At 51.4% G+C, this 25906-nt stretch overlaps 2 protein-coding genes across 2 annotated transcripts; both read right to left on the bottom strand.

Annotated features, from left to right (window-relative positions):
• Positions 1-10902: 10902 nt before the first annotated feature.
• FAM50A (family with sequence similarity 50 member A) lies at positions 10903-19050 on the bottom strand. Its single transcript, XM_037056960.1, has 13 exons — positions 18846-19050; positions 17328-17412; positions 17127-17226; positions 16712-16857; positions 13140-13225; positions 12951-13017; positions 12744-12805; positions 12399-12475; positions 11946-12000; positions 11668-11716; positions 11498-11568; positions 11265-11375; positions 10903-11088 (listed from the first exon to the last, which is right to left on the bottom strand). The coding sequence occupies exons 1-13, from the start codon at positions 18954-18956 to the stop codon at positions 11080-11082; spliced, it is 1029 nt and encodes a 342-aa protein (XP_036912855.1). The 5' UTR covers positions 18957-19050; the 3' UTR covers positions 10903-11079.
• A 749-nt stretch (positions 19051-19799) lies between these two features.
• GDI1 (GDP dissociation inhibitor 1) lies at positions 19800-25906 on the bottom strand. The gene is made up of 11 exons (XM_037056956.1): positions 25623-25906; positions 24316-24423; positions 24071-24170; positions 23794-23928; positions 23132-23330; positions 22734-22865; positions 22121-22220; positions 21511-21682; positions 21069-21213; positions 20900-20954; positions 19800-20810 (listed from the first exon to the last, which is right to left on the bottom strand). The coding sequence occupies exons 1-11, from the start codon at positions 25665-25667 to the stop codon at positions 20658-20660; spliced, it is 1344 nt and encodes a 447-aa protein (XP_036912851.1). The 5' UTR covers positions 25668-25906; the 3' UTR covers positions 19800-20657.

The raw sequence follows: 25906 nt of genomic DNA, 5'->3' as shown, positions 1-25906 counted from the left end.
CATATCTTCCCAGGGGACACAATTCAACCATAACATCAGGAATAAAGTTTGTTTGTTCTTCTCTGACCACTGTGGCTTGGTTGGGAGTCATCCAGCTAAGCAAAGGGTCGCTGATTTGATTCCTAGTCAGAGCATGTGTCTAGGTTTCGGGCTCAGCCTCCAGTCACGGCATCTGTGACAGACAACTGATCAATATTTCTCTTCCTCTCTTTCTCTCTCCATTCCCCTCTTTCTAAAAAAAATAAATGAATAAAAATATTTCTTTAAAGTTTGTTTTCCAGTAGAGGTGCTTCTGGTCAAGATGGCAGCGTAGGCAGATATGGCTCACCTCTTTCCACAACCACATCAAAACTACAATTAAAATATAGAACAACCATCACTCAGAACCATCAGAAATCAAGAGGAATGAAAGTCTGACAACTACGGAATCAAAGAAACCACATCCATCCAGATTCGTAGCAGGGGCACAGATGCAAAATGGGCTGGTTTCTTACCCATGTGTGGTGGATAAAAATTTGGGAGGGATATCTCAGGAGTGAGGAGTCCCAGCCCCAGACCAGGCCCCCAGACCAGGGTCCCAGTGCCAGGAAGATAAGTCCCTGCAACTTCTGGCTGTGAAAACCAGTGCAGATTGAGTTGGAGGAAGAAACTGCTGGAAACCCAAGCAGTTCCTCTTAAAGAACCCAGACTCACCTATTCAGACTCACTCCCTCTGAGCTCCAGCACCAGGGTAGCACTTGAAAGGCACCAGTGGTACACAGGGAGAAACTGAAGTTTCTGATATCAAGGCCAGCAGAGGCCACTGTCCCTTTTTTAAGCCCTCCCCCTAGAAGAGCCACAGAGCCTACATGATGATATCATATCTGAAATTCCATCAACCTAGATAACACTGTTTGACCCACCTTGGAGATCCCCAGAGACACTGCCCCAACCAACTTATGGGCCCACCCAAGCTGATTTTCCATATGAATGGCTGGTCTTGGCTCATACTGCACAACTTCTTAAATCCTCCCAAACAAGCACCAGCTGGCCACAGTGAGCTCCGGGCACGGCACTGGCAGAAGCCAACTTAGATTCAGAGCTCGGCTTTGCCTGGGAATCTCCAAGCCCAGCACAATTAGCAGCCATCTCAGATTACTTTATACCTCACGTAGGGTGGTCCAAAGCAAAACACAGGTGGGTGCTGACCCTGGCCTGCACCACCCAGGAAACCCCAGGTGGACAGCTACAGACCATGTCAGAGCACCACCACCCTGCCCCTGCACACCTAATCCTCCACAGAGGGCAGAAGTTGGTGGTCAGTGGTCACAACCAGTCCTTGAAGCTGACTGGCCTGGGTAAGTCCCTCCCATTGATCTGCCAACAGCAACCAAGGCCCAACTACAAGAGGAGGGAGTACTCAGCTGACATGATGGGCACACCTTGAGTACCCAGCTTGGGTGATAGGGGAGGCTGTATCCACAGGCTGTGCCACTGGACCCTATAGGACACCGACTACATTAGGCCACACTACCAAGACACGGAGTCAAAGCAGCTCTACATAATGCATATAAACAAACACAGGGAGGTTGCAAAAATAAGGAGACTAGGAAACACGGCCCAAATGAAAGGACATATCAAAACTCCAGAAATAGAGCTAAACAAAATGGAGATAAGCAATCTATCAGATGCAGAGTTCAAAACACTGGTCATAAGGATGCTCAGGAACTTAGTGAGGACCTCAGCAACATGAAAAAGATCCAGTCAGAAATGAAAGATAAATTAATTGAAATAAAGAACAATTTACAGGAAAACAACAGTAGGATGGATGAAGCTGAGAATCAAATCAATGATTTGGAACACAAGTGAGCAAAAAACAACCAATTAGAACAACAAGAAAAAAGAATCCAAAAATTGAGGAGAGTATAAGCAGACTCTGGGAAAACTTCAAGAGGTCCAACTGCTCATCATAAGGGTGGCAGAAAGAGAAGAGAAAGAGCAAGAAATTGGAAATCTATTTGAAAAAATAATGAAAGAAAATTTCCCTCACTTGGTGAAGGAAATAGACATGTAAGACCAGGAAGCACAGAGAGTCCCAAAGAAGATGAGTACAAAGAGGCCCACTCCAAGACACATCATAATGAAAACGCCAAAGGTTAAAGACAAAGAGAGAATCTTTTAAAAAATATTTTATTTATTTATTTTTAGGGAGGGGAAGGGAAGGAGAAAGAGAGGGAGAGAAATATCAATGTGTGGTTGCCTCTTGAGCAACACCTACTGGGGACCTGCCCATCAACCCAGACACGTGCCCTGACTGGGGATTGAACTGGTGACCCTTTAGTTTCCAAGCCAGTGCTCAATCCACTGAACCACACCAGCCAGGGCTAAAGAGAGAATCTTAAAAGCAGCAAGAGAAAAGCAGTTAGTTACCTACAGGAGAGTTCCCATAAAACTGTCAGCTGATTTCTCAAAAGATACTTTGCAGGCTAGAAGGGACTGGCAAGAAATATTCAAAGTGATGAAAAGCAGGGACCTACAGTCAAGACTGCCCATCCAGGAAAGCTATCATTTAAATTGAAGGGCCGGTAAAGGACTTCCCAGACAAGAAAAAACTAAAGGAGTTTATCATCACCAAACCATTATTATATGAAATGTTAAAGGGACTTAAGAAAAAGGAGATCAAAACTATGAACAATAAAATGGCAAAAATACATATCTATCATCAACTGAATCTAAAAAACAAACTAAGTAAACACGAAGAACAGAGACAGAATCATGGATACAGAGAATGTTCTGATGGCTTCCAGATGGGAGGGGAGTGTGGGGGAATGGGTGAGGAGGTGAGGGGATAAAGAAGTACAAATAGATAGTTACAAAATACCCATGGGAATGTAAAGTACAGTATAGGAAATGGTGTAGCCAAGCCAAAGTACTTACACGCATGACCCATGGACATGAACAATGGTGAGGGGATTGCCTGAGGGAGTGGGGGTGCTGGGTGTAGGGGATAAAGGGGGGAAATCAGACAACTATAATAGCTTAATAAATAAAACACAATTTAAAAAATAAATTTGTTTTTCCATTCAGATATCTGACTGCTCCAGTACTACTTCTTTTTTTAAAATTTTATTTATTGATTTTAGAGAGAGAGAGAGAGAGGGAGAGAGAGAAAGAAACAGTGATTTGTTGTTCCACTTGTTTATGCATTCATTGGTTGATTCTTGTATGACCTGGGGTCAAATCCGCCACTTGGCCTATCGGAACGGCGCTCTCACCAACTTAGCTACCTGGCCAGGGCCAGCACCATCTTATGTATGTATGTATGTATGTATGTATTTATTTATTTAAGAATAAAGTTTTATTCACTCTCCAAGAAAGGAGAGGACATGGTGTGGAGAGATACACCAGCACTGAGGGGTGGGGGTTTTGAGCTTTTATTGGATTATAATTGGATTGAAAAGGTGAGGGGGGTGCCGTTGTGCGGCCCTGGGCTGTTGGGGCGTTGTCACAGAGGCTGCAGTTTGTTTCAATGTTGTCTTATGCCTGTGGCTGTAGGGAGCGATGCGTTCTGTTCTTGCTTCCAGTCCTTTCCAGTCTTGGGGACATAAAGTCAGAAGAATAAAATGGCAGTCGCGTTTAACAAGGTCATAGGCCTGCTCTGCACATGGTACCATGGAAGCAAATGGCACTGGCTTTGTCCTTTCATCCTCCACTCAGGATTTAAAATGGATTTGTTCTTAATGACCTGGCCGGGTTCTGGTTCTGGGGAGTAAATACAAAGGTCTCTTCTTCTGTAACTACTTCAGATGGGCTACGGCTGTGGAGCTGTCCCCGCCTGTGGGTCTGGGTCTGGGTCCTTAAGGAGAAGAGATGGGATTGGACCGTGTGAAAAGCGAAAACTGTGGCTGGAGGCCATTTGTGGAGGGGATCTTCCAGAGCCTGGACACTCTGTTGTATAAAGGATATGAGACATTTGAGGAGACATGGGGATAGGAGACATCTGAGGATAGGAGATGTTTAGGAAGCCTAACAACAAAAATAAAGGAAAGGAAAACCAAGAGCAGATATTGAATTTAAAATCCGCAAAAGGGAGAGTCAGAATAGTAAGTGAATTCTGTATGGCTGACACTGCATCAGTAGTTTGCAATAATTCCAAGTCAAAGGATGAAAGAAAAAAAATGAAACATTAGCTTGAAAAAAAGAACTAAGAAAACTAGGATTCAATTCATTTGTGGGTGACAATTGGACATCGTGATTCCCATCAAAACACAACTTCTCTCCCTAAAATCACCCTCATTTTGTCAAAGAGACTGCATTAAGTCTGGTTTCAGTTTGGCCTGATTATTTGCATGAACACAACAAGAATAGTAATTGACCATATATGCTCTTTCAAATCTGCTTTGCTAGAATTTTACAAGGAATCTTCAGATAGAGCTTTAGTCAGCCCTTCAGGGCACAGAAGCCAAGCCACACAGTTGCCATATGGCTTTGCCCAAAGTACCTATTAGTTTGAGTGGATTCCTAAAGTTCTTGAGGTCCCCAAAATATCTTGAGGTTCCTTTCTTGCCATGTGTCAGAGAAGCAACCTTTGTTCCTTACCTGTAAAGGCTGCCATGAACCACTTAAAAAAGTGAGATACCAGGCCATTTCTCCCAGGGGCTTTTGACAGCTTTGAGAGTCACTCTTAATTCCTTAAGGCTTCCTAGGGACACCCAGAGTCCAGGCATGACTCTTTCTATCATGACACTCCAGACAAAGACTTGTTAATAAAACCGCATCTGGAAACTGGTGCTATTAGAAAGAGAACATATTCTTACTGGCTTTATGCAAACAAACATGTTTACATGAAAATAATACTCACTCATTAAGAGTTGCCAAGTTCTGGACGGATTAGATAGGGAGAAAAATAGAAATGTTTCAGTATTGCTTATGGGGGAATAATTTACAAATTGTTCTAGGGGAAAAAAGTTTCCTTATATATGGAAACAAAAAGATTTAAAATTAGCAATATCTTGAACAAAGTCATAACAATTATCTTTAGTTCCTTTAGTCCCATATAACCAATTTTGTTTGTCTTGATTCTTTGCCAGTATTTCCACGACCTACTTAGACACCTGTGATTTAGAGTAGGTCAGCATCTTTTTTTATGAGCCTATCCAAAGACACATTTGCAAATGTATTAGAGTAAAACAGTGACTGTTTATAAACTACCAAATTTAAAGTGACATGGTTGTAGATTCGATTAAAATGCAATTCATAGCCCTGGCTGGTATAGCTCAGTGGATTGAGCGCGGGCCTGCAAACCACACGATCGTGGTTCGATTCCCAGTCAAGGGTACATGCCTGGGTTGCAGGCCAGTTCCCAGTTCCTGGCACGGGACACGCGAGAGGCAACCATACATTGATATTTCTCTCCCTCTCTCCTTCCCTTCTCCTCTAAAGATAAATAAATAAAATCTTTCAAAAATGCAATTCATAAATAACTTTGCTTCTTTGTAAAAAAGTATTTCAAGATAACAACTTGTCGATAAGTAATAATTACTGAGATGATATAACAATATAAAGCTCATATTTTTAGATTTAACACATGTTAATATACATAAAGGCCTAACAGTATGCAAGGTTTTAAAATGCTATACAGGACTTATTGGAAGTGTGCATTGAACATTGGAAACAGTAAGTTCCCAGTGTGTGAGTTACAGACACCCAGAGTACCACTGCTTGATGTCCCCACAGGGAACCATCACTCTTGGCTTGTCCAGTGTCACTGACAGGACACCTGCTACCCCTGAAAGCTTCAGTTCTGAGTCTTTGCAAGTTCCTCCCTGGAGCAGGTTGAAATTTCTGGAAAATCGATGGATGGCCATGAAGGTGAGTGAGGAGGAGGCCGTCCACAGAGCTGGGAGAGACGGAGAAGGATTAGAATCCCCTCTCCAAACCTCACCAAGACAGGGTTAGGGGGTCAGCCCAAGTCAAGCTTACTCTGCCCACCGCTCCTCTACTTGCAAGTCTCAGGAGGCCGGAGGAGAGGGAGGAATAGAGAATGTCCCCGTACAGACCACCAAAACGTGATCAGTGATGCAGGCTGCGAAAAAATTCACAACAAGGAAAAAGTGTAGAGAATAAAGTTTTTATTCACTCCCCAAGAAGGGAGAGGGGCATGGTGTAGAGAGATACACCAGCCTATTTTATTTCTTTATTTATTAAAATATTTTATTTATTTATTTTTAGAGCAAAGGGAAGGAAAGGTGAGAGGGAGAGAAACCTCAATGTGCGGTTGCTTCTCACGCGCCCCCACCAGGGACCTGGCCCACAACCCAAGCATGTGCCTGGACTGGGAATCAAACCAGTGACCCTTTGGTTTGCAGGTCAGCATTCATTCCACTGAGCCACAGCAGCCAGGGCTCTCTTTTATTTTTTTTTGAAGACTTCATTTATTTACACTTAGAGAGAGGGGAAGGGATGGAAAAAGAGAGGGAGGGAAACATTGACACGTAAGAGAAACATCCATTGTTTGCCTCTTTCATGCCCCAATGGGGCACAGAGCCCCCTTACAACCCAGGTGTGTGCCCTGACTGGAAATCAAACCAGCGGCCTTTTGTTTTGAGGGACAATGCCCAACCAACTGAGCCACACCGGTCAGGTTGCCAGCACCATTTCTTAAACATCATAGCCCTAGCCAGGTGGCGTGGTGGGAGCATCGTCCCACGCACCAAAAGGTTTCAGGTTTGATCCCTGTCAGGTCACAATCCTACCTGGTGGCTTCCATCCTTTCTGAGCATGTACTGGAGGCAACCAATTGATGCTTCTCTCCTTCTCTAAAATCAATAAACATATCCTCACGTGAGGATTTAAAATAAATGTGAAAAAAAACATAAATGTAAGGATTTATTTCTAGAATCCTAATTCTGTGCCATCTACCTCTATGCCTGTCCTTGCACTTACGCCGCACTGCTCTGATTACTGTGGCTTCATAGAAAGTTTTCAAATCAGGTAATGTGATCTCTCCAAGTCTGTTGTTTTTCAAAATTGTTTTGGGTATGTTAGGTCCTTTGCCTTTCTATATACCCTAAGGGCCCACTTGTCAATTTCTACAGAAAAGCATTCTGGGATTCTGGATTGCATAGAATTCAAAGATCATTTTGGGAAGGGTTGTCATTTGGGGGCAAAATTCTACAATGACCACAAGGTTTCTGCCTCCTAGCATACACACCCATACAATCCCCTCCCCTTGGAGCCGAACAGAACATCTGCACAAGGTGGTACATCACTTCCACGGTTAGGCTATTAATCAGCTGACTTTGAGTTCATCAAAGGGGAGGTTACCTGGGTGGGCCTGACCTAAGCAGGTGAGCCCTTAACCAAGACTGGGACCTTCCTGAAGGGTGAGATTCAAAGCACGAGGGGTTATGGAGGGGACCAGATGGCCGGGAACCTTGGGCAGCCTTTAGGAGCTGAAACTATTCTCTGATCAATAGCCAATGACAGGATAGGGACCTCAGTCCTATGGTCACAAGGAACCAAATTCTACCCCCATCCACATGAACTTGAACCTGAACTTGGTCCTGAGGTTCAGGACCCTGAACCTCAGATGAGAAGGCAGCCCAGTCAACCTTGGTTGCAGCCTTGTGAGACCCTGAGCAGAGGATCCAGTTCCATTATACCCAGACTTCTGACCTGCAGAAACTGTCAGGTAATAAAATGAGTGTTGTTTTAAGGTACTGAGTTTTTGCTCATTTCTTACAGGCAATTGAAACTTAATATAGTACTGAGTCTTCCAATCCACGAACATGGAATATATTTCCATCTACATAGATCTTTAACTGTATGATTCCATTTATGTGAAACGTCCAGAACAGGCAAATCTATACAGGCAGGAAGTAGATTGGTGGTTACCAGGGGCTGAGGGAGGGGCAATGAGGAGAGACCATTTAACAGGTGCAGGATTTCCTTTTGAAGAATTGAAATGGGCTGGAATTAGATGGATGTGATGGTTGCACAACATTGTGAATGTTTGAAATGCCACCAAAATGTTCATTTTAAAATGGCTAATGATTATTTTTATGTGACTTTTTCCTCAGTTGAAAAAAATGAAAAAATAAAGCCCACACTAAGAGACCACGTGTCCCATCTCATATTGCATACGTGCCCTGTTGGGAAGTGAGAGCACTCTGCGTGGAGTTCAAGGCAGCCAGGACTCTCCCCTGCTGGTGGGGCTGCAAGGTCTGTCAGGCCCTAGGGAAAAGAATTTGTGAATATCTGGAAAATTAATTACACTGCTTTTTTTTTTCAAATGAGGAGGCTCTGCACACAAAGACGGAAAGACACACAGGGTATTTGGATATATTAAGTGACAGATGCAAATGTTTCTGTGCTGGGGGCATTGTGGGAACTGGGCCAGGAGGGGTGGGTGGAGGTGAGGCATCCCCATGTCCACCCTTTCGCGCTGATGTGTGAACCAGGTGAATTTCTAGTCTCTGCAGAACAGTTCGAGGTAAACAAGAAAAGATCAGCATCCCCTCTTCTCATTCAACTACCTCTGTGACCTTTCCTCTCAGCCTCTCCTTCTCCTCCTTTCTTCCCTCCGTTCCAGCCCCCCCACCCTACTGTGTCTTTGCATGTGGTTCACTTCCTGCCTAGTTTTGGAATGACTGACTTGCCATTCTCATCAGCTTCAATGTCACCATGCCAGCAAGGTCTCTCCATCTTGCTTGTTCATTTCTTGTTCCCCTATTTGTGTACATCCACATCCACTCACACACCTACACACGCAGTGAGTGAAGGCTGGGCAGGTAAGGTAGGGCTGGCCTTCCTCTCTCCACTGTGTCTTTGGGATCTAGCCCACCTCTGAGTCTAGCATGCTGGTCCCCAGAAATATTGTCAACCGCTTACCGACTTCAGTCACCTCACGTAGTTCCAGAGCATCAGACATCAGCTCTCCAACTTCTCTGCAGCAGCCCAATCTCATCTCTGAGATCCACGTTCATTTGGTCCCAGGAGAGAGCCCTAGAGCTAGACAGTCCCCCCCTCTGAGCAAAAACTCGGGAGACAGCTGCAAGAAGCTTGCTCCACCGATGCTCTTCAGCTTGGCCTTCCAGACTGCTGCCACAGGCCTTACTTAAGACACGGGACCCCTCGCTTGGGCTCCCCACCACCACGGTGCAGCCTTTCTCTTCACTGGCCATAAGGGAGTCTCCTTCCCTGACAGTGACAGTCCCCCTGCTCCTTGATCCTGATCCCAAAGGGCTTCTTCCTGCTTTGGGACTTAAGGGGGCTCCCAGAAACGAAGTCCTTCCCTGCCACTATCCAAAATTGAGCCTCAAGGAGTTTGTTTTCCAGAAGGTGCGAGGCTGAAGGAGGCTCCCTCAGAAACCATCTGCCACTGTGCGAACTAGCTGGGAGGGGTTCATGCCCTGTGGAGCCTCTCAAAGAATGCAGGAGGGGGGTGGTGCAGAAGGCCAAACAATCCCCTCTCCAGGGTTCCTGGAACTGAACAAAAGGTCCTATTGAGGCTCCCCAGACTTGTTCACGACCTAGGGTCAGGCCCGGCCACCCCTTCCCTGCTGTGCCCGAGGTGCTCTGGCCCTCCTCCCTCCTCCCAGTGACCCCAGATGGCCACATCCCAGACTCAGGGGCCTGAGAGCTCCGAGCTACCAGCCAGGCATCCCCAGGCTGCGGCTAAACAGGACACAGGGGCCCACCTGCAGAAGGAAAAGGGCATAAGAGCCTCTGTGCCCAGCAAAACCCACACAGTTGCCTGTGAGGTGGGGCCACAGTCAGAGCTGGGAAGCTCCTTACCAACCAGGAGCTGTCCCGTCCCCTCCAATTGGCCTCAGGCAAGGGGAAGCAGGGCAGGAGCTGGTTGTGGTCAGCTTGCCTTCCTCAGCCTCCTGGAGCCAGGTCTGTCTACCTTAGTTTACACAAGGGGGACTGGGGAGCACCCACCCATAAGTCAGATTCCCGCCATGGGGCCACGAAAGCAACCAGCCCCAGGGCAGTCTACACAAGGCATTCACAGCAGCCTTCCCATGTTGGGAAGGGCCCAGAGCAAGGATGGCGAGGGTGGGTTTGCATAGCTGTGGTAGCGATGATGGGTGGCTAGGAGCCACAGGATAGCCCTGTCCCCTATGGAATAAGCAGCTTGGAGACACAAGAGGAGCCCAAGAGCCTGGGAGGGAGGCTTGCAGTAAACACCCCTCCCGCTCACAGTAAAAAACCACAATGCCACGTAGGTGCCCTGGGGAGGGCGGGCTAGCTACAGACACAGCTGGACATGCTGGGGCCCTTGTGGGTTGCAAATGCCCCCCCTTCTCCCTCCACAGACTCACATCCCTACCCATCCTTTCACCCTCCCACCCCCACCAAACATACACTTTCTTGCAGAGACCACAAATATTGTATTATTCCATTTATGTGAAACTTCCAGAAAAGGCAAATCCACGCAGACAGAAAGGAGATTAGGGGGTACCAGGGGCTAGGGGAGAGACTGCTAACGGTCTGAGGTCCCTGGTTGGGATGCTAGACGTATTCTGGAACTAGACAGAGGAGATGGCTGCACATTGGCAATGCACCAGGCACCCCTGAGTGTGCACTTGCAAGTTGCCCAAATGTGAACTTGGTTATGTGAAGTTTATCTACAAACATGTGTCTTTTTAAAAATAGAACACAGTACAGGTGCTCTGACTCTGACATGTGCATTTCTTTTTTTAAAGATTTAATTTATTTATTTTTAGAGAGAGAGGAGGGAGAAAGACAGGGAGACAAACATCTATGTGCAAGAGAAACGTGGATTGGTTGCCTCTCATATGCACCCTGATGGGGGGTTGGGGGCAAACCCACAATCCAGGCATGTGCCCTGACCAGGAATCAAACTGTTGACTTTTCACTTTGTGGAGTGATGCCCAACCCACTGAGCCACACCGGTCAAGGCCATGTGCATTTCTTTATTGTAAGAGAAAAAAGAAGTAAATGACAGCATCAGGGGCAGGGGATGATAACTGATGTCACAGGAGGGAGGAGCCGGGCATCTGGAGTCCTAGAGACCCAGGCAGCGGGGAGACTGGAGGAAACCGGGGGAGTGAGCCTGCTCCACATGTGCATTCACCGGATCTGGTGCGAGGACAAAGGGACAGAGAAGTGAAGCCAAGCTGAGTGGGGGTGGGTCTGCCCAGCACATGTCGTCCTCCAGCAGAACAATGCAGACCACCACCCACCAGGTTGGCTCCCATGCCCCAACTCAAGCTGACTAGCCCAGTCCCGGGGCCACCTCAGAGGGGCCTCCTTACCGTGTATTTGTCCCACTTCTTCTCAGGGTCGTATGGTTCCCAGCGGCTGGCGGGGAAGATGTGCTTGTTCTTCTCATACCAGCTCCTTAGCACCACCTTGCCCGCATGTGACTGAAGATGGGGGAAGAGCCAGGCCTTGTGGCTCAGGGCCACCCGGGGGGCCTGCCTTCTCCACTTCCCCTTCCCTCCACTGCTCTTTCCTCCCCTGGCCCAGTGTCCCAGCACCACTGCACCTCGTCCTTCTCCACAGTGGCGTCACTGAGCAGCCGCACGTCATCATGAACGTCGAAATTGAAGAGCGGCCCTGCAGGGGAGAAGCAACCAGCTCACCCTCGGGCTGCTGCCCTGATATGTTGGGGGCAAGCTGCGGAGGAGGGGAAGGGGCCGGGCCAGGCACACTCACCACTCTTCCCACGTGCCTTGGTGACAATGAAATCATAGAAGCTGTGGTGCTAGGGGCAGAGGGCAGGAAAGCCATGGCTGATGACCCATCCCGGCCTCTCCCACCTACCTGCTATCCCACAGGCTGGAGGCAGGCACAGCTCCGCACACTGCACCTCCAGCCCAGGCCGAGTCCCCAGAGCACAGCAGAGGCTGTCCCACAAAGCCCCCAGCATGCCCAAGCTCACTGCCCCTCCTACTGCCACTCTGCCTAGGGCTGTGGGAAGAGAGGGGGCTCACGTGGGGTATGATTAAATCCTCCTTGATGTACATGAGCTGCTCCACCCCTGCCGACCTGAGGGAGAAAGGCAGGTGGGTGTGAATGGATGAGGAAGCAGCCCGCCAAGGAGACCAGTGTCAAAGCTGAGAGACAACCCCAACTGCTTTGAGGCAGGCTGTGAGGTTGGGTGACTAGTGCCCAACTATACTCCATCTCTAGGTTAAAAAGCTAAGGCCAAGGCTCCCCTCTAAGCTGCATAAGGTGAGAGGAATGGTAGAAGAATCCTGATCTCCCTGTTAGGAACATAGCACCAGCATGCCCCCTTTCTACTCAGGGAGTAGTTACCCTGGTGTGCCTCAAGCAGCGGCTACCACGTGGGGGTTCTGGTACCAGGGCTGGGACTACAGGCTCCACACGCATGTACATGCTCACACTGGCGCATGCGCATGTACGCGCATACGCACACACCCTACCTGAGCTCACTGAAGTCTTTGCGCAGGATCTCAAGCGCCTTCTGCAGGAACTGCTGCATAGTGTTGCCTTTTTTCATCTGCACGAGTGGGCCGCAGAGCCAGCCCCCAGGAGGCCAAAAGGTTGGGAGGGAAAGATGAGGCTGTGGAGGAGGGCTCTCAGGAAGGCAGGGGCCTCAGAACCCTCACTACCATCACAGGTGACCAGGCTCCCTTCCCTGCTCCCCACAGGATCCACAGGGGCCACCCACAGGAAGGGGCCTGCTGGGTTCCAAATTCAGGCTTGAAGCTCCTCCTCACCGAATCTTAGGAGCACAGGTAGTGGGGTGCAAGCCCCACACTGCCCACCTTGACTGTCCGCCGGTGCCCAGAGCCATCCCAATAACTGAAGGTGATTTCAATCTCCTCACCTACAAAGCAGAATTACCACTTAGCCTCCAGAAGCACGTGTCCCCAGGCTCCACAAGCTCCCTGGGGCTCAGTCCCCAGCCCCGGGCTCTCACTGCCCCAGCACCGCAGGCTGGGCCATGCGGGTCCCACTTGGTGAGCACTCACTCTTGATCTTCTCCTGCTTGGCTTCCCATTCTTGCCGCAGCTCTTCCCGGAGCCGATTCTCCTCCTCCTGGGAGAGGAAAGGGATATAGGCGGGAGACCCATGGCTGCTCAGAGGGCACGCAGGCCCTACTCCCTGAGTACAAGCCTCTGCCAAGGTCAAGGCCAGGGCTGGGGTCATACTGCCTTTACCTCGCGGTCACGGTCAGGCAAAAAGCTTGTGTCCACATCTGGGTTCTTCCCCAATTTCCTCTTCTTCTTCATGGGGATCTCTGGAGCTAAAGGAAACACAGGTGTTAGCTGCATCCTGGACCTTTCTTTACTGCTCAGGTCTCAGCTCAAACACCACCTCCTTGGAGGCTTCCTACGCCATCCTGGCTGGGACACACTGCCCTCTGCTGCCAGCCACAGCGGCCTGCATTGTCCTTGTCACAGTCCTTAGGTCTATGGAGACTTAAAAGGCATCCTTACAGAGGGGCCTTGACCTTGATCTCTACTGCCAGCAGATGGACAGAACAGGCGCAGCATTCTTCTCCCATCAGCTGCGACCAGGAGTACCTCAAGGGTTTTTTTTTTAAGTTTCAAGCATTTATTAATCAGTGTAAACCCCAACAAAATACACCCACACGATTCCATGCATTTGGGGAAAACATTCCCTGGTTAAGTAGAAAATCGTGCGGATGGCTTCTCGAAGGCCTTCATTCTAAACAGCTCTGTACTGAAACATTTCATTTAGAACTCTGGACTTTCTTTCCTCAGTTTGCTGTAATCTACATTCACTGAGTAGAACTTGTATTGCTCATTGGGACCCCGCTTGTTCCAGGGTTCTGGGTTATTCTTTTTGTCCCAACAGACATCTGGGTTGAACAATGCCAGGCGCATGACATATAGCACTGCCCCAGTACCTCCGGCTCCAATAAATACAAAGAGGGGGGTCAACCGCTGCTAGGCCCAGCTCAGCAACAGCCCCGGGTGCAGTGCCCCAATTTGGACTTGGTGTTGGAGCAGTTGGTGTGCTGGCTGGAGAGCATCAGCTGGTGGGGCAGGAATGTGATGGACACACGCTGGGGAGCCTGGCCACACCATCTTTGTGTTCTCTCTCTCTGCCTTGTGCCAGCAGGCTGGCTCCAGCATTTATTTAACTCCAGGTTCATTCCTCTCCTTTCCTTTCTCCTTCTCTCCTTCCTTCCTTCCTCCTTCTCTCCCTCCTTTCCCCAGGTGAACCATATCTACATTGTCCCCTGCCTCCCCTCTGAGGACTTAAGACATCAATGCCAGTGTCAGAGGGGGCAAAGGCTCCTTCGCACCGGATGGGCAGGACCCCTCTGCACCGGGAGCTGTGCTCATCACAGTCACATATCCAATGTCTCATCTAATCCTCACAACAGCCACCAAGGGCCATGGCATTCCTTTTTCCATTCAAGAAAACTGAAGCTCAGTCCTGGCTGGTGTAGCTCAGTGGATTGAGCGTGGGCCTGTGAACCAGACGATCGCGGTTCGATTCCCAGTCAGGGCACATGCCTGGGTTGCAGGTCAGTTCCCAGCAGGGGACACACCAGAGGCAACCATACATTGATGTTTCTCTCCTTCCCTTCCCTCTAAAGATAAAATAAATTTTAAAAATCTTTTAAAAAATTAAAAAAAAAAGAAAACTGAAGCCCAAGGGTCCATGGCTACTAAGACCAGAGCCAATTGGGAGAAGGTGAGGAGAGGCCAACTTTGCCAACATCCTGAACTCTAGGACTCAGTTTCCCCCATTAGGACATGGATGAACTAGAACGGTGGTTCTTTTTTTAAAGATTTTATTTATTTATTTTAGACAGAGTGGAAGGGAGGGAGAAAAGGGGGGAAAGAAACATCAATATGTGGTTGCCTCTCATGTATCCCTTACTGGGGACCTGACCTGGCCCACAACCCAGGCATGTACCCTGACTGGGAATTGAACCACTGACCCTCTCAGTTTGCAGGCCAGTGCTCAATCCACTGAGCTGTACCAGCCAGGGCCTAGAACAGTGATTCTTCAACCCGCTGGTCTCAGCACCCTTCACCACTCCTACAAGTTACCACAGACCCCCAGAGAGGTCTTGTCTATGGGGGCAGCAGCCGCCGATACTCACCAAATTAGAAATTGAGCCTGAGAAACACTGAACACTCTAGAACAGAAAAGCAGGCGCTGTTACCTGTCAGAGTAATGATGCCATGTCACGTGGCCTCTGGAAAACTCCACTGCATATCCATGAGAGTGTGCAAAAGGCCAAGAATGTCTTTGCATGATTATGAATGTCTTTGATTTTGAAGACCCCTCAAAAGGGTCTCAGAGACCCCCAGGGGTCCTGAACCACTCTCTGAGAAACACAGACCTAGAAGACAAGCCTGCACTCCGGCCTACCACTCCAAAGCAGGGTTTCTAGGGCGTGGCTGCACATTAGAATCACCCAGAGTGTTTTCTAAAAAATCCCACGCCGGCACCCCATTACCAGGTCCCCAAACCAAAACCTCCGGGGGGAGGGAAGCCCCACTGAAACCCCATGATACACAGTGAGGTTGATAGCCTTCTCCCAGACCTGCGCTGTCCAAAACGATGGTCCCAGCCACACGGATATGTAGCTTGTGTGATGATGTGCTGCTTGTGTGATGAAGTGCTGATGGTAACATTTTAAATACCAAATGCCACTAAATACTTTATGTCACTAAGGAGTACTGAAAGTAACTTCACTCGTTTCTTTTCCCATACTTTACTGTGGTTCCTGGAACATTAGAAATGCCAGGTGGCACAGGCTTCCTCCTGATGGCCTCAGCCAGTCCCCTTAAAGCTGTCACCACACTGAACAGTGCCACCTTGAACCATTCCTTGGCCATGATGCTTTCTAAGCCAGCCTAGGCCTGTGACTGTACCCTTCTGAGTCCTCAAGTGCATCCCTCTTGCCGCTCCACTTCTGGGCTCACTCATTTCTCAACTCTACACATTTCCACACACCCCCATATCTCTGGATATTATTGAAATTCCCCCCATTCTGATGGCCCAATTCGACTGTCCCCCATGGGGCACATTCCCTGAGCCCTGGGCTGGCCCAGGCCCTGGCAGGTTGCATGCTGACCCATGTGATTCCCATAAGAGAGACAGTGCCCGCTTTTGTCCACCTGCCCCGGCCCTGGCCCAGCCTGGAGCAGATGCAGGGCACATGGGGTCCCCATGCTGGCTTTGTCCTTGCTCCCCAGCCTTCCCAAGTGTTGTTCCTTCAGCTGAGAACTGCACTGCCCAATTAGTAGCCACTGAATTTCTGTGGCTGTGTCAATTTACACTGAAATTAAACAGAATTTAACAATTTGGTGCTCCAGTCACGTGAGCCATATGCTCAATGGCCACTTGCCAGCATTGACACGTACATTTCCAACATCACAGAAAATTCTGCCGGCCAGCCTGACCTAGACCACCCTCTCCGCGCCTCGGTTCATCCTTCGCCATAACTACGGCAGCTTGCTCTGGCAGCCACTCACACCAGAGACCCTACGGCCCTGTACAGGGACCACATGGCTGCCTCAGACTCACTATGCCACTGAAAGCGAGCCCCACACTAACTCGGCTTCACACGCAGTGCATACTTGGCCCTTTCTCTCCTGCCCTGACATGGGAGGTTCGGGCCCACAAACACAGCAGGCAGTCAAGGCTGCGTGGTGAGTGTGCTTCTTCACTCTAGAGCCAGAAGTCTGGCACAGAGCACTGCAGGCAGGGTCCCTCCCTTGTGTCCCAAGCCTGCCCTCACCTTCCCTTTCCAACTCTTCCTCATACGTGGCCTCTTCCTCCTGCTCCTCGCCCACCTCCTCTTCTTCGTCCAGGGTGAAGGATAGGCTGGAGATCTTCCTCTTAGCCTCCTTCTTGCGTTCTTTCTCTCGCAGCTTCTCCAGCTTCCTGCCACGATATGGATGGCCGTCATACACCGCATCCTCACCCCGAAGCCCCTTCTCTGACCCAGGGACACCTATGTGCTCAGTGCGGGGCACACGTTGTACAGAACCTGAGGAGTCCTATTGCCCTGGGTCACTTCAAGGTCATGAGCAGGGTTTGATTAAGACACAAGGGTCCCTCTTCAAGATGCAGGAACCGCCTGACCCAACCCTAAGCATTAACTACATCTCAGAGGGTGGCTAATGGTGGGGGTTAGGGGAGAGAGGACTCACAGCTGCAGCTCCTTTGACTGCTCCTTCTTGGCCAGCTGCTTCTCACGTTCCTTCACCAGTGCTTCCTGCTTGGCCTTCATGTCATTCAGAGTCACAAGTCCTGTGAGGCCAGGAGAGAAGGGGGTAAGGACCAATCACCCAGGGCCGGTGAAGCAATAGGTCTCTGGGTCCAGGAGAAGGGGATATGCATGCTTTACTTGCCCACAGTGCTGGACTTGAGCTCCGCCTCCACAGCATCGTAGTGTGCAGAGAACTTCTTATCAATGTTGGATTTCATTATGTTCTCCTGTAAGTGATAAAAAGTAGCAATAGGGCCACCCACCACCCCACGATGGATGCGGGGACCTGAGTCTGGGATTCAGTCCCAGATCCACTCCAGGCCTACAATGACCTTAGAGAAACAAAACTCCCTCCTTCCTCGGTTGATGGAAGGTTCCACAGGGCTGCAGGGGGCTCTTTCAGTGCTGAGGGAGCCAAGTGGGGTTCTTTCCCTGCGACCTCTGAGCTGCTCTGACCCCTCCCCACCTCCTGCTCCACCTCCTCAGACCAGGGCTCCCTTGGTAGCTGGGGCCACAGGCTCTACCTGCCTTTACATTTTTTTGTACCCAGCTTTTATTTTATTTTTTAAAAGATTTTATTTATTTATTTTTTCAGAGACAGAGAAAGGGAGGGAGAGAAACAGCAATGTGTAAGTTGACTCTCATGTGCCCCCTACTGGGGACCTGGCCTGCAACCCAGGCATGTGCCTTGACTGGGAATCGAACTAGCGACATTTTGTTTTGCAGGCTGGCACTTAGTCCACTGAGCCACACCAGCCAGAGCTCCATACCCAGCTTTTAAGCTGAAGCTCTGGAGACCCAAGTCAAAGGGTAGCAGGAGAATGAAGATGGCCAAGGGACCTAGTCCTTCACTGAACAATGTTACTCCCTCTCAGCTCCAAATGTTGCCAACAGCTTCCCCTGAGGCGTCCTCACTCTGGCTCAGCCCCATCCAGTGAAGGTCTCCTCTCTGGCCAGTGGCCTCCAGAGGAGGTGGCCAGTAGAGAAATGTACCTCTGGCTGGTCAGAGTCAGCACTGAGACAAAGGGGCATGAATTGAGGCCCCAGCAGGACTCAGCATGGGGCCACTTCCTTGGACTCATCTTCTATAGTACCTAAGGTAGGAGCCTGCTCGTCCCTCGTGTCCTGAGTCCACACTCTTCCAAAAAAAAGTCTCCCACAAAAGCCCACTCCTTCCTTCCTGACTTCTCACTGGAGACCTCTGTGAACCACTAGCACCCCTGATGCTCTTGTCTACTACCCGTGTTGGGGCACAAAGGGCTCTGGAAAGAGCCTCAGCAAAGGGTGGGTTGGCGGGGGCCTGCCCTTCCTGGTACCCATTGGCTAAGGACAGAGACCTCATTCTAAGGGCTCAAGAGCCACAGCCAGGATGCCCCGTGCCTGCGAGGGGTTCCCTACTGGGACCAATGGAACCACTGATTGTTGCTTCCTCCAGTTTGAGGCTTGTCACAAGGTAGTTGGGCCTCAGTCTTCTGAGCCCGGTTTATAGATGAGCAGACTGTCGCCAGCTCGCTACTGCCCCTTGCTGGACATTGTAAGCAAGGGCCTGATCGGCTCGTCGCCCACGCTCTACGCCCGCCTACCAGGGTTGCGCGGGGTACCAGAGGATGGGGGCAGTGGGCAGCGCGCATGCTCTGAGTTGGCCTGGCCCAGCCCGAACCTCGGCGATCCGCTGCTTCATCTGCTCCATCTGCTCGCGTTGCTTCTCTCGCTTCTTCATCAGGTGCATGGCGCGACCCGCCTCGCTTGCAGCGCCCTTGTACTGAGCCATGGTGGCAGCGACAGCGACAACAGCCAGGCAGAGTCAGCGGCTCTGGTGACCGCTGCGTCCGGCGTTCGTGCAGTTAGGAGACGCCCGCGCACGCTGTGACGTCGACCACCGGGGAACGCAGGGGTGCCCCGCCCCAGCACGTGACTGCCGGGCGCCCTACAGACCACCAGAGGCCGGCCTAGGGTCCCCTCTGTTTCCTGCCCTCCATTTCAACACCCTCCCTGCGCCTGCTCCCCTGTTTCCGCGTCAATTCCTCAACGTTAACACGAGTACAAACGCTGGGTTCCCCAGTCCTACTTCCTCCTGTTGATCCTAAGATTGAGCATTGGGGTCCTCCACTTCCTTGATGTTGACCGGGCCCAAGGCCAGACTGCCACCTGCTGCTGCCCTGGCAGAGGCAGCTCGTTTTCCTTGCCCCCACCAGTCTGACCCTCACCCAAGACTGTACCCAAGCCCTTCGTTTCAACAGACCAGGATGCTATGGCCTGGGTCCCCTCTGCCCCTACTTCCTTGACTTGGAGGGAAGGACCCTGCTCCCTCCTCTTTGACCCCCACCCCAGACCCCTCTCCGTTTCTTTCACACTGATGCCTGATGGCTGCAGTCCTGGTGCCAGCACTAACTGGCTGGGAGGCCCTGGACAGGTTAATGTGACCTGTTTCCTCTGTATAGGCCCTTTCAGTTCAGGAGCTCTTTAATTCCCTGATGAAGAAAGTGACCTTTTCATAGCCATCTAGAGTCAAGCTAAGCCAGAATCTGAAACTCACAGGGACAGCATGACATCCCAGGAAGCCAAGGCCCCACCCAGTGCCCAGCTTTTAGACAATAAAGCTGAGGATCTGGGCTTAGGTTTCCACACAATTTTATTGGGAGGTTTTGTTTTCTGTGAAATACACTAGAGGTTGGGGAAGGGCTCATTCACTTTGCAAGATAAGGGTTTCCCACCACTAAGGGAAAGTCGTGGAGGGGGGTACACTGGGGGTCTGGATCCATTTTCCCACCTCCTTCTGCTTTGCTCACATTTCTCTCTCAGCAAGTACCAAAAGACACAAACACAAAGACACAAAAAAAACAAAAACAGTAAGATCAACCTCCAACAGGGCCACACCCAAGCCCTTCCCCCTCCCGGGCAGCCTGGGCAGCCAAGGGAGCTGCTCCACAGCCCCGGGCACCCAAGACTGCAACGGAGGGGTACAACACTCCTTCTCGGACAGAATGGGCAGAAGTTAATAAATTAGAATAAATTAACAGGGGTGGGGAACGAAGGATGAAACTTTGTGCTGGGAGGGCCCCTTCTCTCCAACACGCAAGAGAGTTGGTGGGGGGGAGGCAGGGGACATCTCCAAAGGCCACTACAGTGGAAGGAAGCGCAGTGGGGGCAGAAGTCAGCTTTTCCTCCACGTTCTTCCCAAACAGAGCAGAAGAATCACTGGTAGGGGGAAGAAACACACATAAGGAGGGGAACCCTCTTTTCCCAGGGTAAGTAAGGGCCAAGAAAGAGAACGCTATCCAACCCCCGCCCCCCTATCTCCCAAACCATCACTAAGATTAAGGATTTGGTCAGTGAATCAATGAGGTGGGTGACAGGAATGTGGTGGGGGACGTGGAGGATGCTGGAAACAGGGATGCCCAGCCATGCCCATCTCCCTAGCCCTGGAAGAGAGCAGGGGAGAGGGTATCCAGGGCTGGGGGAGGGTCAGCAATCACTGGTCAGCTTCTCCAAAGACATCATTCTGTTTGCGCTTCATGTTCTCAAAGTCAAAGGCGGAGCCTGCCATGCGCTTGTAGATGTCTTTGATGTCATTGCATGTTGTCTCAAAGTGTGTGGTGGCATCGTAGGAGCAGGAACAGAACACCTGAGAACAGTGACAGCCAGGGCCCAGGGTGAGTTGGGCAGGAGCCCTGGGCAGGCAGCCAGGAACCAGGGCTGAAACAGGCTGCTTACCTGGCTCTCAGAACCATCATCGATAGGTTCATACAAGTCACTGATGGCCACAAACCTGAGGGGCAGATGGAGGGGAGGGGACAGGCCTCACAACCAGCCTTGCCCTTCCCTGGTCCCCATCCCCCAGTCCTCCAACTCCCTGGCTCCCTTCCTCCCCCAAGCCCCTCACTTCTGGTCAATGGGCTCCAGCAACTCCAGGGCGGGCTCAACCTCCTTTTCAGGCTCCGTGGTCTCCACCGTGGTGCTGGCAATGGCGATGTATTTGCCCTGAGCAGCCACGTTGTGTGCATAGGAGATCATGCACACGTAGATGTCTGCCAGCAGGAAGCAATCCATTAACATGGGCACACAAAGGGCTCCTGGGGGTGGGCTCAATTTGGGCCTGCCTGCCCTTCCCCAGCTCCACATAGCCGGCAGCATCCAAGCTGCCATCCTCCTGAAGGGGAAGAGTCCAAGGCACCTAATCCCTAGAGCCTGACGTCATGATGACTGTGATCTGGGTCCCTGTTCTTCCATGGAGGGATCAGGCAGAGAGCCCCAGGACTTATGAGGACAAGCAGGGTCACCGTAAAGATAATACCCCAAAGGAAGTGACATGGGGCTTGGCCTACCTGACTTCCTGTTAACCTGGTTCTGGGGGATGATGATTTGGCAGGAGTTGGCATCATTGGTGTTCTTGATGGGGTGGCTAAGGATACAGATGATGCGGATAACCTGGCCAGCCTTCCGCACACGGTCTGGAACATAGCTGGGGTCACAGATCAGCTGCTTGCATCGGGCCACCTGTAAAAGCACCAAAAGGCCTTGTCTCTATCCAACAGTCCCCTAGGTAGTCATGGGGATGGGCCCACAGCTAGGGCTGGCAGCTATGGCAGGCAGGGAGGGGGCTCCTCTGCGCTGTCACCATTGCCCGTCTTGTAGCGTACTGCTTCATCCTGCATCTCAAAGAGGGACGCCCCATATGCAGGGTTGGGTGACCCCCTTTGCTGAGACACTGTGATCAGGGACACTTCCTGGACCAGTGACTGACATAGCACATGGGCTTTGAGAGATAACCTCTCGCCAACAGGAATGGCTATGCAGAATTCTGTAGTTCCAGTGCCCAGCCCGAAGCCCTCAGAACTGAGTAGCAGCAAACCCAGCAGAGCCAAGATCACTAGGAAGAAAGCCTCTTAAGAACTCCACCCAGACCATCATGTTTGCACTGTGGGCAAGGCTTACCTCTCCCTCAGACTTCACACCCACCACCTTGCCGTTCTCCATGATGATGTCATCCACAGGTTTGTTCAGCATGTACGTCCCCCCATAAATGGCACTCAATCTGTGGTGGGGAGAGTGATGGTGGAGCACCCCACCCAGGAGACCCCACCAATGCCATTGCATCCTCCCCCGGAAACATCACTGGGATGCAGAGCAGGCTGCCCCAGGCAGGCAGAGCTCACGAGACCTGATGGTTCTTCCCAGATGTGTCACCCATAATACCCTGCAAACGGTAGCATAAGGGTATCATGAGGGCACAGCTCCTCATGGAAATGGCCTGGGGAACAAAATGGAGGGCTCTGGAGAAGTCCTGACTCAAGGTTCCAAGTACTCTAGTGCGGTCATAGTGCTGCCTGACTCAGGCAGCAGAGTGAGCCCTGTCTGCGGTGGCCTGGCTCTTCAACTCTGCAATTCAACACACTGCTGCCGCATCCCCACTACCGAAGGAAGATGCAAAGTAAATGAAGACCACATGGCAGAATATAAAATGCTATGAAAATGCTCAAAGGGACCATTCCCATTCTTGGCCCTGGTCCTACTCAGTACTGCCAACTGAAAGAAGCCATGCCCTCACCTCGCAAAGCCTTGAGGCAGCTCTCCAAGGCCGTAGAGTGGGTATAAATACGGGCTCTTGCCATACCGGGCCAGGGACTCGCTGTACAACTTGATGCGGTTGATGGTCTCAAGACAGGGCTGGTCCAAGTAGCTGGGGGGACAGGGTCAGAAGCAGAGGCTACAAAAGCAGAACCCCCAGCTCACCCCCACCCAGGCACCAGGCCAGCATTCCCCCAACCTCAATGGCCTGAGGAAGCCTGTGGGTTAAACACAAGGAACGAATGGAAAAGGTAACAGGTGAGCGTGTGGCTGAGTTCAAGAGATGTGCATGGTGGGCTGAGGGAGCAGCAGGCTGGAGAAGGGAGGGCAGGGTGCAGGCCAGGCAATGTGCAGTGTGCCATGCCAGTTTCCCCTCACTCATCAGTGCGGTAGAGCGCCAGGGCGTGGCCAGTGAAGTCAATGACGTCCTGGCCCAGGTCGAACTTCCGGTAGACATCACGCATGCTTGTGCTCTGGGGGTCGACGCCCTCAAAGGTCTTGGGGTCATTCTCATCAAAGTTTGCCACAAACACTAGGAACTTGCGGAAGCGCCGTTTCTCAAACATACCCATCAGATCTGCAAAGGCAATGTGAGGAGAGCCTTTGCACCACAGAACATGAATCTCTCCTTGCCACCAGGCAGGCCAGGAAAGCTGGTTCCCTAGCTCCCGGATGAGTTCTCCTACTAACCACCGTGTGACCTTACATTAACCCCTCTGCCCTTCTCAGCCTCAGCTTCCCAGCTGCACAGGTGCAGAGGGCCCTCCCGGCTCTGACACAGGAGGATGTTTCACTGGTCAGGTGGTGGAGTCCTTGTCAAAGGCTGAAATCTTCCAAGAAGAAGTCCCCCCTCCATATCCCCTCTGCATGTAGCCTTCCCTCATGGCAACCCATGTGAGGCACAGTCTGGGTCAGTATAGGGAAGACAGAGCAAGGGGCTTCTGGTACTACCTGGGGATGTGACCTTGGGCAAGGGGCACCCTGCTCTGAATGGCTGCCCCCATCCCCATGATTCCCTGGCTCAGGGGACCCACACTCACTAGAAGCCAAGGCTTCAGTCTCGGTGGATGGCACTTTGTAGATCTTGCCTCCCTTGTAGACAAAGCTGCCTTCCACCACCTTGAAGTCCAAGTAGCGAGTCACCTCTGTATACAGTAGCATCTTTACCAGCTGCCCTGCAAATCCATGAGGCAATGGCAACAGTATCAGTATGGCTCCCTCCAGAAACTCCATCTGCTCTGGCTACCTTTTTATGACGCCTGACCCTTCTCTGGTTGTCCCAATCACAACCCACAATACCTCCTTGGTCTCCCTCACCATTGGCCATGAGGAACTTGGGGATCAGGTCAACATTCCAGTCTCGGCCCCGGCCCATTGACTCAGGTGGCCCCTCCAGCAACTGAAAACGCTTATACAGCTACAAACAGGAAGGAGAGAAACAGAGGTATCTCTAAGACCACCCCTCCCTCCCCCACTCCCCCTTTCCCAGAGAACCTAAGGAGTGCTGCAGCACCCTATGCGAGAGGTTAACAAGGGATGGGCCTGGGCTCAGGCGGCCTCACCTCCTCCAGGGGTGTGATAGAGGAGCTCTCACCCCCATAGTAGGGGTTCCGGTCCATGTGCAGTACCTTCTTCCCGTTCACAGACATGATGCCTGACAGGATGCATTCCTGGGGAAGGAGCAACATTTGCTGCACTCCTGCCCACATTCCCACCAGTAACCCTTGTTCCCCACCCCAAACCGAGGAGGACAGCAAAGCTAGGGACTCTGTACCAATGGACGGCTTCTTGCCTTTCACCCGCCGCAGGCCACCTCGCCTAAAATTGGGGAACAGTGGCTTCATCTGACCACAATCTGCTTTATAACCTTGTGGGGCAAAGAGGTAAAGAAGAGAAATAACGGATGCATAGAGGGAAAGCATCCAGCAGACACGCGGATGGACAATCAGCAGCTATGATGCCAAGAAAATTATCTTATCCACATAGAGCGTAGGAAGACAGATAAGACACAATGAGCCACAGAGGAGACTCAGCTGGACAGTGAAGGGCCGGTGAAAGAGAAGGGAAGAAAGGCGTAGGATGGTCCAGAAATCGCAGGCCCCACCCTGGGCTGCTGCCTCCTCCAAGTTGTCCCTGACCCTGAGTCTTCCAGCCTGGGGAGGGGCTTCTGCGCCAAGATCAAGGGAGAGGAGTCTCTTAGAGGAGCGATCCACCAGGATTTGAAGGAAGGGGGAAAATAAACATCCTCACCATTCACTGTCACTACCCCAAGGACAAAGGCTGAAGGCACTAGTCAGCCTGAGATCTCCATGGGAAACCAGGGTGGGGTAGCGGGAATGTGATCACGGCCCCCACTGCTACTCCTTCTGGAACATTCCCTGGGTCCCTAGGCCCCATAAAAAGCTGGGAAGGCAGGATACGGGCCCACCCTGGTGAGACCCCTTGACCTGCGGTCCTGGTACTTCATCCTCACCAGGATTAGCGCAAGATAGGAGGGGATGCTGGACCAGCCAGAGGTGCAGGCAATGTGTTGGGACCGGTGTCAAGGGGTGGACACTGGGGGATGTAGGGCCGAAGTGGGGGGGTGTTGCAGGCTGGGATGGGGAGGACAGAAGGGACCGACGGTCGGGGCCCGGGAAGTCGAGGGGGTTAGGAAAAAAGGGGGACGTTTCTTAGAGAAAGGGCCATGGTGGTGGACAGAGACCACGTCGTAAGGGGGTGAGCTCCGGGCTGTCTTTCGCCAGGACCCGAATGCCGGGGGCGGGGGCGACAGCCCCGGGGATGGCAGTGACAGGATGGGGCCGGGGGTGGCAGCACGGCAGGGAGGAGGGGGTGATGTGGGGTTCCAGGCACCCAAGACCGCACTTACTGTGAGGCCGGTGCCCAGCACGATCACATCGTATTCCTCATCCATGGTCAGGCCTCGGTGCCAGCGCTGTCGGCTCCTCCTCCTCCTCCTTCACCACAGCCTCCGCCGCAGCACTGGACCAAAGATGGCGGCGTGTAGGCCACCGTCAGACCCCTCCGCCACGTCAAAGAGTCCCGTCCCCTCCCTGTGCTCCGCAGTGCAAGGTCCGGGCCAGTGCCTCCCCTGCTCGCCTCCCGGGAGAGCTGCCAGTGCCCAGGCCTCAGTACCAGTGTTGCTCCGCTCTC

The sequence above is a fragment of the Sturnira hondurensis genome, unplaced genomic scaffold (genome assembly GCF_014824575.4).
Source record: "Sturnira hondurensis isolate 20B ecotype Veracruz unplaced genomic scaffold, ASM1482457v3 Scaffold0009229, whole genome shotgun sequence".
Lineage (NCBI taxonomy): Eukaryota > Metazoa > Chordata > Mammalia > Chiroptera > Phyllostomidae > Sturnira > Sturnira hondurensis.
Note: the sequence above shows the minus strand (reverse complement) of the source record. Positions and strands in the feature narration are given on the sequence as shown.